This window comes from Podarcis tiliguerta (genome assembly GCF_965153285.1).
Source record: "Podarcis tiliguerta genome assembly, chromosome: 1".
Lineage (NCBI taxonomy): Eukaryota > Metazoa > Chordata > Lepidosauria > Squamata > Lacertidae > Podarcis > Podarcis tiliguerta.
In genome coordinates this window covers 124,369,638-124,385,082 of record NC_139534.1, presented here as the reverse complement: position 1 = coordinate 124,385,082, position 15,445 = coordinate 124,369,638, and the positions used below count along the sequence as shown (strand labels likewise).

At 48.9% G+C, this 15,445-nt stretch overlaps 2 protein-coding genes and 1 long non-coding RNA gene across 5 annotated transcripts in view; 2 read left to right on the top strand and 1 right to left on the bottom strand.

The window, feature by feature from the left end:
• The window catches only part of LOC310677960, a 288,527-nt gene that overhangs the window by 48,084 nt on the left and 224,998 nt on the right, over window positions 1-15,445 (bottom strand). The gene's annotated exons all lie outside the window — the stretch shown is intronic.
• PPP1R36 (protein phosphatase 1 regulatory subunit 36) overlaps window positions 1-15,445 on the top strand; it is a gene marked incomplete at its 5' end in the record, with an annotated part of 67,631 nt that overhangs the window by 1,062 nt on the left and 51,124 nt on the right. The gene's annotated exons all lie outside the window — the stretch shown is intronic.
• Window positions 4,686-14,023, top strand: ZBTB1 (zinc finger and BTB domain containing 1). 3 transcript variants are annotated; one of them, XM_083436376.1, is made up of 2 exons: window positions 4,686-5,331; window positions 11,419-14,023. In XM_083436376.1, the coding sequence occupies exon 2, from the start codon at window positions 11,439-11,441 to the stop codon at window positions 13,563-13,565; it is 2,127 nt and encodes a 708-aa protein (XP_083292502.1). In that variant the 5' UTR covers window positions 4,686-5,331; window positions 11,419-11,438; the 3' UTR covers window positions 13,566-14,023. The 3 variants fall into 3 exon arrangements, with proteins under 3 accessions (XP_083292502.1, XP_083292501.1, XP_083292500.1); XM_083436375.1 differs by having other exon boundaries at window positions 4,686-5,450; XM_083436374.1 differs by having other exon boundaries at window positions 4,687-5,335.

Sequence of the window (15,445 nt, the reverse complement as noted above, 5' to 3'; positions counted from 1 at the left end):
GCGCAACCACGGCGCCAAGAAGCTCGCTTCCCCGGGTAGAGCTTGCGCAGGCCGCGGGAGGAGAGAGAGCCTCCCTGGTGGCGCAGCGCAGGAGCGCGCGGACAGAGGCGCGCTGCTGCCGGGCCGAGGCCTCGGGCCTGGAGGAAGCCAAGCGCAGCGCGATCGCGAAAGGGCAGCGCCCGATCGCAGGCGGAGAAGCGTGCGCCCCTGCCTGCGCCCGCGGTTGGAGAGGCAGGTTCCGGCATCGTCTCTCTCTCCCTGCGCGCGCTCCGGAGAGGGAAAGGCGGCGCTAGCTGGCGCGCCCGGCCTTGGCTGCATCGGGGTTTCCCGGCCCAGGCCTCTGGAGCTGCTTCCCCGCCCTGCCCCGCTGGAGCCATGTGGCTTGCGCCCTGCGCCGCCATCGGCGCTCTCTTTGGGGGAGAGGGGAGGGCGAGAGGCGAGGCGGCAGGGCGCCCCTGGCGGCGCAGCTCCTTCTGCTGCGCGGACGGCCGGCAAAACTTGGGTCCGGGGATCGGGAGCGGCGGGGGAGATCGAGGCGGTGCCGTGGATCCGGGAGATCCAACTGCTCTCTTAAAGCCGAGGTCCCACGGGCACTTCGCCCGGCGCTGGAATGGGCTGTCTAACTTTTCATACCAAGTGGGCCGCAGAAGTACTTGGACACGAACTCCACACCGGGTGGTGGGTGACGAAGCTAAAATTTTACCCCTTCCGCCAGCCCTCGTGCTGTCTTCCCAAAGAAGGAGGCATGGGCTCTGGCAGGACCCTAGAGCCCTCCTACCTCCTTCCCCAAGCTGAGAGAACGAACTAGTCTTTGGGAAGATGGGCACCTCCTTCACAATGCCCAGATCCTGGCTTACCTGGTTTTGGGAAGGCAGTGCAAAGGCTGGGGCAAGGCGTCAGATGTTGCCGACGGCCACCAAAACATTGAGGACTGCAGGGCCCCCCCCCCCCCATCTAGACTCTTTCCTGCTTTGGTGAATGTGCAAGGCCTGCAGTTCACAAATCACAGTTTTTTTCCTGCTCTTGGAATCTTTGAATTATAGAGTGGATTGGAAGGGATCCTGAGGATCACCTAGGCCAACCCCCTGCAGTGCAGGAATATGCCGCTGTCCCGTGTGGGGATCGAACCTGCAACCTTGGCATTATCAGCAACACGCTCTAACCAACCAAGCTACCCAGGCTCTGAATATGGCCTGCCTTAAAAACCATGGCCCTTTAGGATACTCTGCTGTGAGTACTCCTTGAACTGCTTGCTTCAAACTTTGCTCCAAACTGCACTGAGATTTGTTGTTGTAAATTTATAGGTATATTTATGCTCTACCACACTCTCTGTTTCTTCCAAATTTACTAAACTCTCCAGTGAAACTGTCAAGCACAGGGGGTGCTGAGGCTTATCAGTTGTCAAAGATAACTTAGGTTTGGTTTTTAAATGTTCCTATGGCAGCGGTGCAAGGTGGGAAGTTCAGAATCGTCTCCACCCCCATTGTTCTGCCTGGACACTGAGGTCCAGTGCCGAGGGCCTTCTGGCGGTTCCCTCGCTGCGAGAAGCCAGGTTACAGGGAACCAGGCAGAGGGCCTTCTCGGTAGTGGCGCCCTCCCTGTGGAATGCCCTCCCATCAGATGTCAAAGAGAAAAATAACTACCAGACTTTTAGATGACATCTGAAGGCACCCCTGTTTAGGGAAGCTTTTAATGTTTACTATTTTAATATTCTGTTGAAAGCCATCCAGAGTGGCTGGGGAAACCCAGCCAGATGGACAGGGTATAAATAATAAATTATTATTTTTATGTATTAAACCTGTTCTCATGTGTCGCCAACCTCTGAAAAAGGGGCACTCTGGAAAGGACATCCCTTCTTCCAGGCATGCTCTTATACCAAAGCCTCATACTTTAGTAGTGGAACACATGCTATGTATGCAGAAGGTCTCCGGTTCAATCCAGTACTCAAAATTTGCCAGGCACGTTTTGCACCTGGCTGTTGGCCACCTGCGACCAACTGAAGATGCCCGGGTGCCAAGATGGCGCCTGACGTCTCCACCACCTGGAGTTGCATCCCTGGGGATCCTTGGATCCCGATTTGCACACACTAATAACCCATCCTGTGGAAATCTATCTGCTAAATTTTATCTGCACAATCAGAAAGAATTTCAGGAACCAAAAAGTCATATTGAAAAAACAACTTTCGAGCTGTCTGCCCCAAAAATGGCAACTAGGCATTCCGTTTGGTGACTGTGACCCTGCTTTAAGGAGCACCTAGATTATATATTTGTGTTTCTAATAAGGGATCAATTCTTCCGTAGCATCACCGGTTAAAAACAGCTATTTGGATGGATAGTCTAATGTGCCATAAGGGGACTTCCTGTGCCCATCCATGTCTTTTTCACAGACCCCTTGTTCAGAACAGTATTGCGCTGGCTTGGTCGCTTGTGGTGAGCAGGAGTTTTCAGGAGGTGACCAGACAAGGAAGCTTTTTCATGGTCTTATTCTCAACAATGCAGGAGCAGAATCCGACATTGTGAGAAATCTTAGGGTCATAGGAAGCTTCCTCCTACAGAGCCAGACCATTGGTCCATCTAACTTAGTATTGTATACACTTAGTGGCAGCAACTGTCTGGGGTTTGAAGCAAAGTGCTGCCCTGCTCTGTCTGGAGATGCCTGGGATTGACCCAGGACACTTTTGCATGCTAAAAGTGTACCACCGAACCAATAAATCGAACGTTACCAGACTCCATGCATCTGTGGTTAAAGTAATTATCTGGAACCGCCATCGGACGGGACGCTAACAAGAAAACTGCACCCCCTGCATTGTGGTAGATTTTCCCGTGCATTATTTCCTGTCGAGAACTGATCCTTGGAATCTAAGGAAGCCTTGCACAGTTGGGCCAGACCTATAGCAAGACCAGCTGAGATGGCACAAAATAAAGAGCCACCTTTTGAGTTGTCCAGGGCTCTTGGTCAGGCTTGATGTTGGAACACAGCCATGGGGTTGGGGGAGAAAAAAGCTGCCTTGATTCTTAAGCCACAAAAACCTGCATTTGGTCCGATTCCACTGCGCTCCATCTCAAGTGCAGCGCAGGAGGAGAGATCGGTCTTGCAGTGCAATTCTTGCATGTCTGCTCACTAGCCCTGAGTTCAGTGGCTCTTGCTCCCATGCCTAATAGGATTGCAGGCAGTGCAGACATGCAGCAGCTTGCTCTGATAATTGGATCAGCTCTCCTGGGTGCTGCGTAGGTTTCAGGCTGCACTTAGCAACATGGGGACAAAGACAAGCCGGGGTGGTGTAGTGATTAGAATGTCAGGCAGGCTAGGACCTGGGAGACCAGGGTTCAAATCCACACTCAGACAGGAAGCTCACTGGGCGACTTTGGCGCAGGCACTGTCTCTCAGTCTAACCTGCCTCTCAGGGTTGTTGTAGTGGCAGGGGATGGGGATGGAAAAGAACCAAGCAGGCCATCCTTGGAGGAAAAGGGGGGTATAGATGTAATTTGCACAGAAGGCACTTTGGTAGCCAGTCCTCAATGTTTTAAAATGCCTTCAGCGAGGTGGGCATGAAACACGCTGGACTAGTAACTTGGGAAGATCATTATCATGGGCTGCATCAATAGGAGTATAGCATCTAGATCAAGGGAAGTAATAGTGCCACTGTATTCTGCTCTGGTCAGACCTCACCTGGAGTACTGTGTCCAGTTCTGGGCACCACAGTTCAAGAAGGACACTGACAAACTGGAACGTGTCCAGAGGAGGGCAACCAAAATGGTCAAAGGCCTGGAAACGATGCCATATGAGGAACGGCTAAGGGAGCTGGGCATGTTTAGCCTGGAGAAGAGGAGGTTAAAGGGTGATATGATAGCCATGTTCAAATATATAAAAGGATGTCACATAGAGGAGGGAGAAAGGTTGTTTTCTGCTGCTCCAGAGAAGCGGACACGGAGCAATGGATCCAAACTACAAGAAAGAAGATTCCACCTAAACATTAGGAAGAACTTCCTGACAGTAAGAGTTGTTAGACAGTGGAATTTGCTGCCAAGGAGTGTGGTGGAGTCTCCTTCTTTGGAGGTCTTTAAGCAGAGGCTTGACAACCATATGTCAGGAGTGCTCTGATGGTGTTTCCTGCTTGGCAGGGGGTTGGACTCGATGGCCCTTGTGGTCTCTTCCAACTCTATGATTCTATGATCTATAGTGGCTGGCAAATGGTTCTCCAGGATTTCAAGCAAGATCTTTCTCCAGCCTTATCGGGAGACGCCAGGGATTGAACCTCTGTCCCTGAGCTATGGGGAAGAAACCAGGGGGCTCCAGGAGTCTGCATTTGAGGGGTGAGCCTCAGCAGGTTCCCCGCCATGCCACCCCAGCCGAAAAGCAAACCACTTTTTTTTTGCTGCAAGAATGAAATGTTTTTCCCCTCCTTAATCCTGCGGCTCAGAAGTTTAGGAATGGCATTCCTCTGAAAAGAACCGAGCCCCCGTTACCCAGGCCTCCTCCCCAGTTACAGAGAATCGGTATCTCGCTCTCTCTCTTTGCAGAATTACTCTTGGCTTAATTTGCTCAGAAACATTCTGTTAGTTGGCCTCCAACCAACTAATATTTGTTTTGTTTTATTTTTGTCCCTCTCGGGCAACGCAAGCCTGGGAAACCTCTTTCAGTGCTGCCTTAGTTCCTCCAGCCAGCCAGAGCCATGACGCTTAGGGAATTGTGCAAAAACCGTGGCGGAATTTCTTCTTCTTCTTCATTTCAAAGAAATGCTCTTCTTGCATTAGTGGGCGGAGAGGTGGGCGGATGAGAATGGAGGACAAGTTGCAGAAGCAGGAAGCCAGCGTGTGCCTGCCCGGCTGATAGATAACTTGCGTGAAGACCGCTTTGCATCTCCCTGTTAAGTTTCTCAGAGGCGGAATCTGTTCCGCCCTGCATGCTTTCTCACCGCATTTTGTGTGTGCGTGCAATCGTGCTTTCGCCCATTGCTGCTCCGTTGGACTGTTTGTTGCAAACCAATATAGCCGGTGATGTCATGAGCGGCATGTGAACCGGAGCTCTTGCTGCTTAGGCAACCGCTCCTGCAGAAGGCAAAACAGGAGGAGACGCCGGGAGTCTTCCTTGGCCTGGAGACATCGCTCGCCTCTGCTGCGTTAAGGCCCCTCTCTCCGCCCCCTTTGCAGTTTATTTCAAGTTTATTTATTTTTTCAATGCTCTATAACAGAAGCCTCGCGCTCATCGCAGTCGGGGAAGGAGTGCCGCCGCAGATACGCCTGGCTCACGGTTGTTAGGAGGATGTCAGAAGGATGTGGTGATAACAAAGTTTAGGAAGCAAGTTGGACAAAGCGAAGCTGCAGGAATTGGGCAGGTTTGGTGGCTCAGATCGGGGAAGGGCGCAGCGGCAGAGCATCCGTCAACTTTGCATGACGTAGATCCCAAATTCAGGACCGGGAGAGAGACTTCTGCTTGAAGAGCTGATGCTGGTCAGTGTATACATAATGCTCTAGACCAGCCTGTCGCAACCTGTGGGTCCCCAGATGTTGTTGAATTACAACTCCCATCACCCCTAGCTAGCAAGGCCAGAGCTCAGGGATGATGGGAGTTGTAGTCCAACAACATCTGGGGACCCACAGGTTGAGAACTGCTGCCAAACCGATGGTCTGGCTTGGTATAAGGCAGTTCCTTGCATCCCTTCGTGATTCCTCAAGCCGTGCCAGCACCTGTGGCAAGAGGCATGTTGTCCTGAGCCACCCACCCAGAGCTCCTCGTTTTCTCTTCTTCTGACACACTCCGGAGAGGCTGCCCTCGTGGAGGTTTGAGATGTTGTGTGGATGTAGATTGATGCATCCTGCGTTGAGGAGGGATGCTGAGCTGCCTGTAGCATTGTGGTCATTGGCAGGGCACGACGCAGGCGTTTTGATCTTCCCATGGGTCTTGTTTGTCTGTAAGGATGTAAAATCTGTGGGGGGGGGGGGAGGAAGAGTTGGGTTGGCATGGGGCAGCAGCCATTTCCTCCCCGCCTTGCATTCCTGATCAAAATGCCTTGCCCCCAGCTTGCAGATATAGGAACCTGTGTTTTTCTTTTTCTTCACACCTTTGGAGGAATGCTTTAGACCAGGGGTCAGCAAACTTTCAGCCGGGGGCCGGTCCACTGTCCCTCAGACATTGTCGGGGGCCGGACTATATTTTTTGGGGGGGGGGGGGATGAACGAATTCCTATGCCCCACTAATAACCCAGAGATGCATTTTAAATAAAAGCACACATTCTACTCATGTAAAAACACGCTGATTCCCGGACCGTCCGTGGGCTGGATTTAGAAGGCGATTGGGCTGGATCTGGCCCCCGGGCCTTAGTTTGCCTACCCATGCTTTAGACGAGGAAAGCAGTGTGGAAGGAAAGAGTTAAATGTGCACAGGCTCCCTCTTGCTACTGCCCTGATTGGGATCACTGCCTCCCTATTCCTGGCAGCTGCTTTTGAACTTTCCGGAAATCTGACCAGGGATCTTCCATATCTCCTGTGGCCCTAAAAGCCTGAGCTGCAAATCAGGACGTCTGTGATTAGACTCTGGCCCCAGCCACAAACTCGTTATATGTGGCTTTTTGCCTGTTAGCCTCAGTCCGTTACACTCACCCACCTCTTAACCCCCCTTCACAGATCCCTCAATGTGTTTTAAAGATTACAAGACAGGAACACCTATTGAGTGCTTTGCACACTGTATAAATGCTACGCACTACTCAGGAGGTTGTGGACTCTACTTCATTGGAAGTTTTTAAGCAGATATTGGGGATGCTTCAGTTGAAATGCCTGCATTGCAGGGGGTTGGACTAGATGACCCTCGGGGTCCCTTCCAACTCTACAGTTCTGTGATTCTATGATCCCTAGACATAAATGGGAGATTTTGTGTGGGAATGGATGAGCAACATGCAGCTAAGGTACCTCGTTGGTTGCACCCCACAGAAACCTGGGTTCATTTTCCCATTGAGCTACAAAGCTTCCTGGTTGCCCTTGGGCCATTATTGTATCTTAATAATTATTCTTCATTCATTGATATAGGAATACCCTTTTAAAGTATGTCTAGAGGAGGTTGACCGACACCACCATAGGAACAGCTAGAAACCGTTTTCAAAACGGTACGAAAAACAACTGGAAACGGTACAAAATGAACACCTAAGGCAGATGCTTTTTTCATTCATCTGGGAAAGCTTGTTGAAACAACAACAAAAATGTCCTCGGTTGTTTTTGGAAAATACAGATAGTGGGAACCTGTTTTATCTCAATAGGAATGCTGTTCAGGGACAGCCTTACTGAAGGCTCTGCTGCAAGTTCCCATTCAGTCTTCCTTAGCCTAACCTTCCTTACAGGGTTGTTGTGATAATACACTATCCTGCAAGTGTGTGTGTGTGTGTGTGTGTGTGTGTGTGTGTGTAAATAAACTGTAAAAGTGATGGCAATGTTTCTCTTATACATCTCATAGAAGAATATGCCTTATGAACAATTGCAGCTTAGGATTTTCCAATGTATTGGAAGCCATTGGTATCTCACTAAAAAGGCATACCTGAAGTCATAAGTCTTTGACTGCAGTTAACTCAGGCTAGAGATAAAAGAAGGCAGGGGAGAGATAAGTATGCAGTTTGGAAGAGAGCTTGTTTTGGCTGCAGGAAACCCTGGTCATATCCCCACTCAGCCATGAAGCTCCACTGAGCGGTTTCCCTGTTCGTCTGTCTTCCTGTCCTTCTCCCTCCCTCTGTTTCCTGCCTGCCTTCTTGGGAGAATGAAATGAGGCAACCGCCATGAAAAGCCGCTCTGAACTCTTTGGAGGAAGATTGGGATACGGATGTTTGCAAAAAAGGAAACACTGTTTGCTACCACCCCCTAGAAGCAAGTTTGCTTAATAAGATCGCCATCGTGTTGCATTCATTGCTCTAAAGGATGGTGGCAATTTGCTCCATATGTTGGGCTGCTGTTGACGTATGTGAACTGGCACCTGGTTTCCTGAGGGTAGAGAACCATCTCCCTGCCGCCCAAAAGGAAAGCTTTTGTAAACTGGATGAATGTGGAGTATGCATTTGCTTCTGTTGAAACTGCTGTCTTACACAAAGTCAGGCCACAAGTCTGTTGGCCTCACTTTTGTCTACACTGGCTGGCAGCAGCAGCTGCCCAGGGTTTCTGGTGGAGTAGCTCTCCCAATCCTACCTGGAGATGCTGGGGATTGAACCTGGAACCTTCTGCATGCCAAGCAGATGAACGACCTGCTTGTCACATAGAGCCCCTATCTAGAAGCATCCATATGGACTCTCTCCTTGGAGCTTTCAAAGCAGAGGTTGGATGGGCATCTGTCACGGATGCTTTAGTTGAGATTCCTGCACTGCAGGTCGTTGGACTATCAGGTGCACAAACTGTGGCCCTGCACATGTTCTTGGACTACACCTCCCATCACCCCCAATCACTGGCTGTGCTGTCTGGGGCTGATGGATGTTGTAGTCCAGAAACATCTGGAGGGCCTCTGGACTAGATGATTCTCTGGGCCCCTTCCAACTCTGCAATTCTGTGATTCTATAATTCCTGCTCCTTTCTTTTAATTCTTCTTGCTAGTGTTGGTATATTGATGATTGCTATGCTTTTGACTCTGTAGGCATTCCTTTTGTACATCGCCTATTTCTGCATTGCGTGGCAAATAATAACAATAATGATGATGTTAATATGCAGACTTGTAACCTCTGTGGATCCATTTGCAAGGCCTCATAAAAGGCCCTTCTTAGCAGTCCTGTTTTGCAACAGCGACGTCTCTCTCATTATTAGGAATCCAGCATATTTGCCGTAGCTCTGTCCCACTTTTGGCAGCAAGCCTGCCTATTTTTGGAGACTATGGAGAGATCGCATTGTGGTACGGTGGAGCTCCAGCCTCTCAGTAACAAACTCCTTGCATGCTTGTTTGGCAGAGCTTGGGTTGGGGGAATGTGAAAACTGGCAAATGGTTTTCTTTAGCAAAAAGGGCTAAGGACCACAACGCAGAAGTAAAATTGCCCCTTCTCCTAATCATGATTAGGAATACCCCACCAGGATCATATTCTCTTTCCCTGCCCCCTCCAGCAAATTTGCTCTTCTTTGCATGATCGGAGTGAACATGACACGTGCATTCATCTTAATTCTAACCAAGTTCTATTCATGGCTACAAACCTGCGAGTTTTGCTTACCATGGTTAGCTCTGCAAGGGGAAGGTGAGGAGGACGCACATAAAAGGGGGAAAGCAGAGCATGATCCTATGAATGTGAAGAGGGAGAAGCAAGCTGCTAGGGCACTTGGGATCGCCTTGCTATGCTTGGGGATTTCCTTAAAGAAATCGGTATTTTTCCATGAGCCCTTAGAAAGCAGGTCTTTGCTGTTTGCAGCCCATGATGGTTTCAGCAAACTCTTTCTAATATGTCCTAAGATGAGCATTAGGTTTTTAAATAGTTCCTGCATGGTCAAACAGGCACAGAGAATGGGAAAATCCTAAATGAGGCATGGATTCGTTTTCACCACAGTCCCAAACAAGGACAAAATATGTTGGTGGTTGTTTACATCCATACGTCTTGGAAGATAGTAGAGCAGTGATGGCCAAACTTGGCCCGCCAGCTGTTTTGGGACTACAGCTCCCATCATCCCTAGCTAACAGGACCAGTGGTCAAGGATAATGGGAATTGTAGTCCCAAAATAGCTGGAGGGCCAAGTTTGACCATCACTGTAGTAGAGGAATGTGCCTTTGGGGTAATGGTCACCCATGCTAGATGCACCCTAAACTAGGGTCTTATTTAGACAGTAGCATCTGTTGCTTCTGGTTCAGTTCCATAATGGGCAATGGACAAATGAATGTGCAGTAAGTTGCTATGGGAAGAGGCAACCCCCCCCCCCTTTTACACACACAGACTCTGGGTGATTTGGGTGGACAGGCACTAGCTCAGTTTGCATCATTCTCTGCCTCTACAGTACTATAATGTTATTGACTCCCCCCCCAAGTATGGGAGTGGTTGAATGACCCCATAGCATTTCGCAGCAAAGCAGCAAAGCCAAATCACATTTCCAAGTGTCTGCTGTTAACAGAAGCTGAAACATATTGTGTGCACTGCAAATGCAGCACATGGGGCCTTTCTGCAATGTGCAGAGCTGAATTAACCATCGTCCTAAATATCATACAGTGCGGTTTGGAGATTCCACCATGGAGAATTGAGCCCCCCCCCCCCAATCCTTTTAAAACCCTCACAGCTGAAAACTCAGTACTTTTTTGTCACATGACAGGGGAGTGGCAATGATATGAGGTCATTAAAACCAAAATGCAGCCCGCTTAGCAAGAAAAACAGGATGGCTACAAATCTCTGCAATGTGCTTTTTGAGTAGGTGCGCACACCTGCCCTGGGCTGCATTGGGGCAAGCGTTTCACCACATCTTTACTACTCAGGAAGTGCCCCCTGTTTCTTTAGAGGGTGTACATTAATGGAAGCCCATCAGCTCCTGTGACTGGTGACCAGGATGAGGCCTTGGGATTGGACCAGCCAGACAAATACTAGAAACCGGGTCTTTTTGACTTGCATAATTAGCACAGCATAATACCTTGCCTGCTTCACTCCGGTTCCCGCTGTAGCACATAATACCCTTTTTATGTAATTCTGAACACAATTCTTTGGAAGTAAGAGCCTGGCAAGATGTTATTCCTAGGGTCCTGCAGCATGGTACTTTTAGACACCACATTGGCCCTGGACCTTCTGCTTTGTGCTCTGTCCCTCCTGATTTGATTTGATTTTAATTACATATCAGTGGTGGCTGGGAGGATGGATGGATTTTACTTAGATGACTGAAATTAATAAGAAAAAAGGCTGATTTGAATCACTCAGCTGTTTTGCCGCAGTGTCCATGATGTTTTCTAAGGTTTCAAAATCATCCCCCAGGTCAAAAAAAGCTGGGGACCTGTGCATTTCCCATACACGTAGACCACAAATCTTGCCTTGTAAGACTACTGAAGACTCGCAGGAGCCAGCTAGAGAAAACTTGCAGGGGGGGGGGGGGCAAACATGCAAGAAAGCAGGAGCTGCTGGCCACTTTTTCTTCTTCTCTTTATCTCTCATTATCTTTCAGGGGCTAATTTTCCCTGGAACGTACCCCTCCCAATGCATTGGAAAGGTTAGTTGCTGAGCTGTGCCAAAGAAGCATCTGCTTCCCTGTGAGGCCTTGTGAGATCTGAGCGCACGCTCCTGCTTCTCTGTGCAGCAGCTTGAAATCCTGCGCCGCCAGCCTTCAGGGGGAAATCTCAACAAGCGGAGCTCCACTAGGCATGGTTACTTTTCACACGGCATGTGCGATGTGGTTAGGATCATGAGGTAGTGGGGCTCTTCTTGTTTCAGTTGTCAAAACCTAGCTGATAGCTGTATATATGTTTTTTCTCTCCTCCTCCTCCCTTTTCCTCTTGTTTGCACAGGGCCGTGATTCTGGCGCAAGATGGCAAGGACCAGCCACAGCAGCTATGTCCTCCAGCAGCTCAACAACCAAAGAGAGTGGGGTTTTCTCTGCGACTGCTGCATTGCGATTGACGACATCTACTTCCAGGCGCACAAAGCCGTCCTTGCCGCCTGCAGCTCTTATTTCAGGATGTTTTTCATGAGCCAGCAGCACAGCACAGCGCAACTGAACCTCAGCAACATGAAGATCACGGCCGAGTGCTTTGATCTCATTTTGCAGTTCATGTATCTGGGGAAAATCGCGACGGCCCCCAACAACTTTGAGCAGTTCAAGGTGGCCATGAACTCGCTGCAGCTGTACAACGTGCCGGAATGTCTGGAAGACATACAGGACACAAACTCCTCGGGTTTGCGGTGCTCCTCTTCCGCTTCCAGCACCCAAAATAGCAAAATGGTCTTTGGCGTGCGGATGTACGAAGAGACGCTGACCCGAAGCGGGAGTGAAGCGAGCAGGTGCGGTGCTGAGCCTCCAAGTTCGACGGTGAGCACATCCCAGAGCAGGGAGGTCAGCGACGAAGCTCTGCGGCTGAGCAGCTTATCCGAGCAGCCGTTGGAGAGCTGCAAAGGGAGCGTTGTGCGCAAGGCCTCTGGCGCCAAAGACCGAGTGTCCATATCGCGCCGCTTTGGGAGGAGCTTCACCTGCGACGGCTGCGGCTTCAGTTTCAGCTGCGAGCGGCTGCTGGACGAACACATCATGTCCTGCACGAACAGGCACTCCTATCAGAACGCCAGGTATTACGGGGCCGATAAGAAAGACGGCGGCGAGAGAGACTCCGCCCTTAAAACCCCATCTCCCCAGCTGGACGAATTCAAAGCAGAGGCAAGCCAAGCGACAGATGGGTCATCCTCCCCAGCGTCGAATGTAACTAGCGGGAAAGGCACTAGCGTTTCGTTGGAGACGCTGGGCAAACAGCGGAGTCGAGCCATGGAGAGGAAAAGGATCATTGTTAAGGTGGAGCCAGAGGACAACCCCATCAACGACCTGAAAGAGTTTAACATTATTAAGGTGACCGACGGCAACGATTCCACTGACAATGACGACCTGGATGATGATGACCCGGTTTACAGGTACTACATTGAGGAAGAGGTCAGTGAAAACAGGCGTGTTAGGAAAGCTTTCTTAAAACCCCACATGCCTATTGATGAGGAGGCCAGGAAATATTTTAGAAGCGCCAGGGTCCTTAACAGTAAAGTCAGTGCCGCCGAGGAGGGCCCGGAAAACGCATCCTGTGAACTGTGCGGGCAGACAATCACTGAGGAAGACCTCTCTTCTCATTACTTGTCCAAGCACATAGAAAACATATGTGCGTGTGGGAAATGTGGCCAGATATTGGTGAAAGGGCGCCAGTTGCAGGATCATGCGCAGTCCTGCGGGGAGCCCCAAGACTTGACCACCAATGGCTTAAGGAACATGGAGGAGAAAATTGACTTGGAAGAAAGCCCCGAGGAGCAATCTGAAATTCAGGAGATGATGTATGTGGAGATGCTGGACGAGTTCGGAGACGGCCATTTCCAGATGAACAGTCTTCCGAAGAAACAGCTCTACAGGGATTCAGCTTGCCCCTTCCGGTGCCCTAACTGCGGCTTGCGTTTTGAGACGGAGAATTTGGTGGTTGAGCACATGTCCAGCTGCCTGGATCAAGATCTGTTCAAGAATGCCATGATGGAAGAGAATGAAAGAGACCATCGGCGCAAGCATTTCTGCAATCTTTGCGGGAAGGGCTTTTATCAGCGTTGCCACTTACGGGAACACTACACGGTGCACACCAAGGAAAAACAGTTTGCTTGTCAGACATGCGGCAAGCAGTTCCTAAGAGAGCGCCAGTTGCGCCTTCACAACGACATGCACAAGGGCATGGCCAGGTATGTCTGCTCCATTTGTGACCAAGGAAACTTCCGGAAGCACGATCATGTCCGGCACATGATATCCCACCTGTCAGCTGGAGAGACGATATGCCAGGTCTGCTTTCAGATTTTCCCAAATAACGAACAACTCGAGCAGCACATGGATGTTCACCTCTATACATGTGGCGTATGTGGCGCCAAATTTAATCTGAGGAAAGATATGAGATCTCACTATAATGCCAAACATTTGAAAAGAACATGAATGCATAATAACGCTTATTGGCAAGAACTAAAACAAAAGCAAGTGGAACACCAAAGCATAGCAAACAATCATACATTTTTTAAAAAAATTAAATGGCCTGTTTTGAAATGTTCTGGTTTTGTTTGTTTGTTTAAAAAAACCTTTCAATCATGTGCTTCTTCATTTAGGCTGCAATCCTATGCTCACTTACCTGGAAGTAAGCCCCAGTGAACTTAATGGGACTTTCTTCTAAGTAAATAGTTATGGAATTGCACTGTTAGGGTATTAAAGTTCATAAAAGCACCAAATGTTTAATTATTGCATTTTTACTCTTGCCTCATGTTAAGTTCTGTTTCTGTGTTTCCCCCCTGCTTTCTTAAGTAGATGAATCAAATCATTATTTTTAAACTCTAGACTTCAAAAGCACACTGTAGTATTACCTGAATCACCGGCTTCTATTAAACAGCTTCTCAGTTCCATCAATGTAAGCTGTCTCCTTTTCTATTTCCATGTGCATAGAATCGAAGAATTGTACAGCTGGAAGGGACCCTGAGAATTATCTAGTCCAACCCCCTGCAATGCACAAATATGCAGCTGTCCCATATGGGGAGTAAACTTTCATGTGAAGATCAAGACTGCATAATGTTTAATATGTACAGGGATTGGGAAGAAATATCCACTGGCCACATCCCAACACATAGCGTAAGCATGCTTAAGCCTGTTGAAATCAATGGGCTGTGTTGGACTGTACCTATTGAGTGGTAGTCAACTATGTTTTACTCAAGAGTAGACCCAGTGCAATTAATGTTACTAAGTTAGGACTATTAATTCCAGTGAGTACACTGAGTAAAACCCATTGGGTTTATAACTTAATGTATATACCATTAATGTATATACCCTCAGTGTAATATCCTATGTCTTACTGTGCAATGACTGCAGATCTGAACGGAGGCAGAGCTCTACTTAGTGGGAAAGTTCTCTTTGTCTCCCAAGTTGCAAAACAGACTACAAGCCGTCTTTGATTTTCACATGCTACAGAAGCTTGTATTGTTTCCAACCATTCACCATTTAGAATGGTTTCAGTTGATGTATGAGCTCTGCCTGGTGACTAATCTAAAACATGCATGCTTCTGTTGGAACAGAAATAAATGCTGGGTGGTTTGAAGATTGCAAACTCAGATCCTGTGGCAGGTTGTACCTTCATTTAAGACAGGAACTGCAGGGCAAGGGGCCAAGCACCGCCCTGCAAGCCTCTCTAATTTGGCCCTTGCCCACACCCTTCTCCCATGGCCAAGCCCCGCACCTGTTTTGCACCTTCATTGAGTGTTTCCCCCCCCCCCCCGACATGTAGCTTGAACTCTCATAATACCTCTTGCTTGAATGGATGGAAGATACAGAATGACCCCTTATTTAAAACTGCACTTCTCAACAATAATAATGGTACAAATGACACTGGTTTAATCCTCAGTTTACTACTTTCACATGATATAGGAAGGTGTGAGCCTCTCTCCTCTCTGCAGCAAATCCTTCATGCCCCCTAGTGGATAACCAGTCACCCATTGCTTTTTAAAGGACAAGAGCTGCACTAACTGGGCATCGTGTACACTATGTTCAGGGACAGTTAATTAGCAGTGTGCTGTCTCCTTAGACACAATACAGTCTCCAAATCACTCCCTCTCTCACCTTGAACTAGGAGGAAGCCAGGGAGCTGTGTTAAGCTGCATGAAACCCACATTAATAAACCTGTCCAGTTGCCAATACCTTTGTGGGACCTGAAGTCTGCAGTTGGTGGTCATGCCTATTGTGCTGTGTCCATGATATTGCCTGGTGCAGGGCAGAGGATAAAAACTGGTGCAGGGCAGAGGATGCACCTGCTGATCTGCCATATGAAGACATTGGCC

Bases quoted from the DNA above. Each gene is read 5' to 3' on its own strand.
- ZBTB1 (XM_083436376.1), top strand. From the start codon at position 11,439: ATGGCAAGGACCAGCCACAGCAGCTATGTCCTCCAGCAGCTCAACAAC.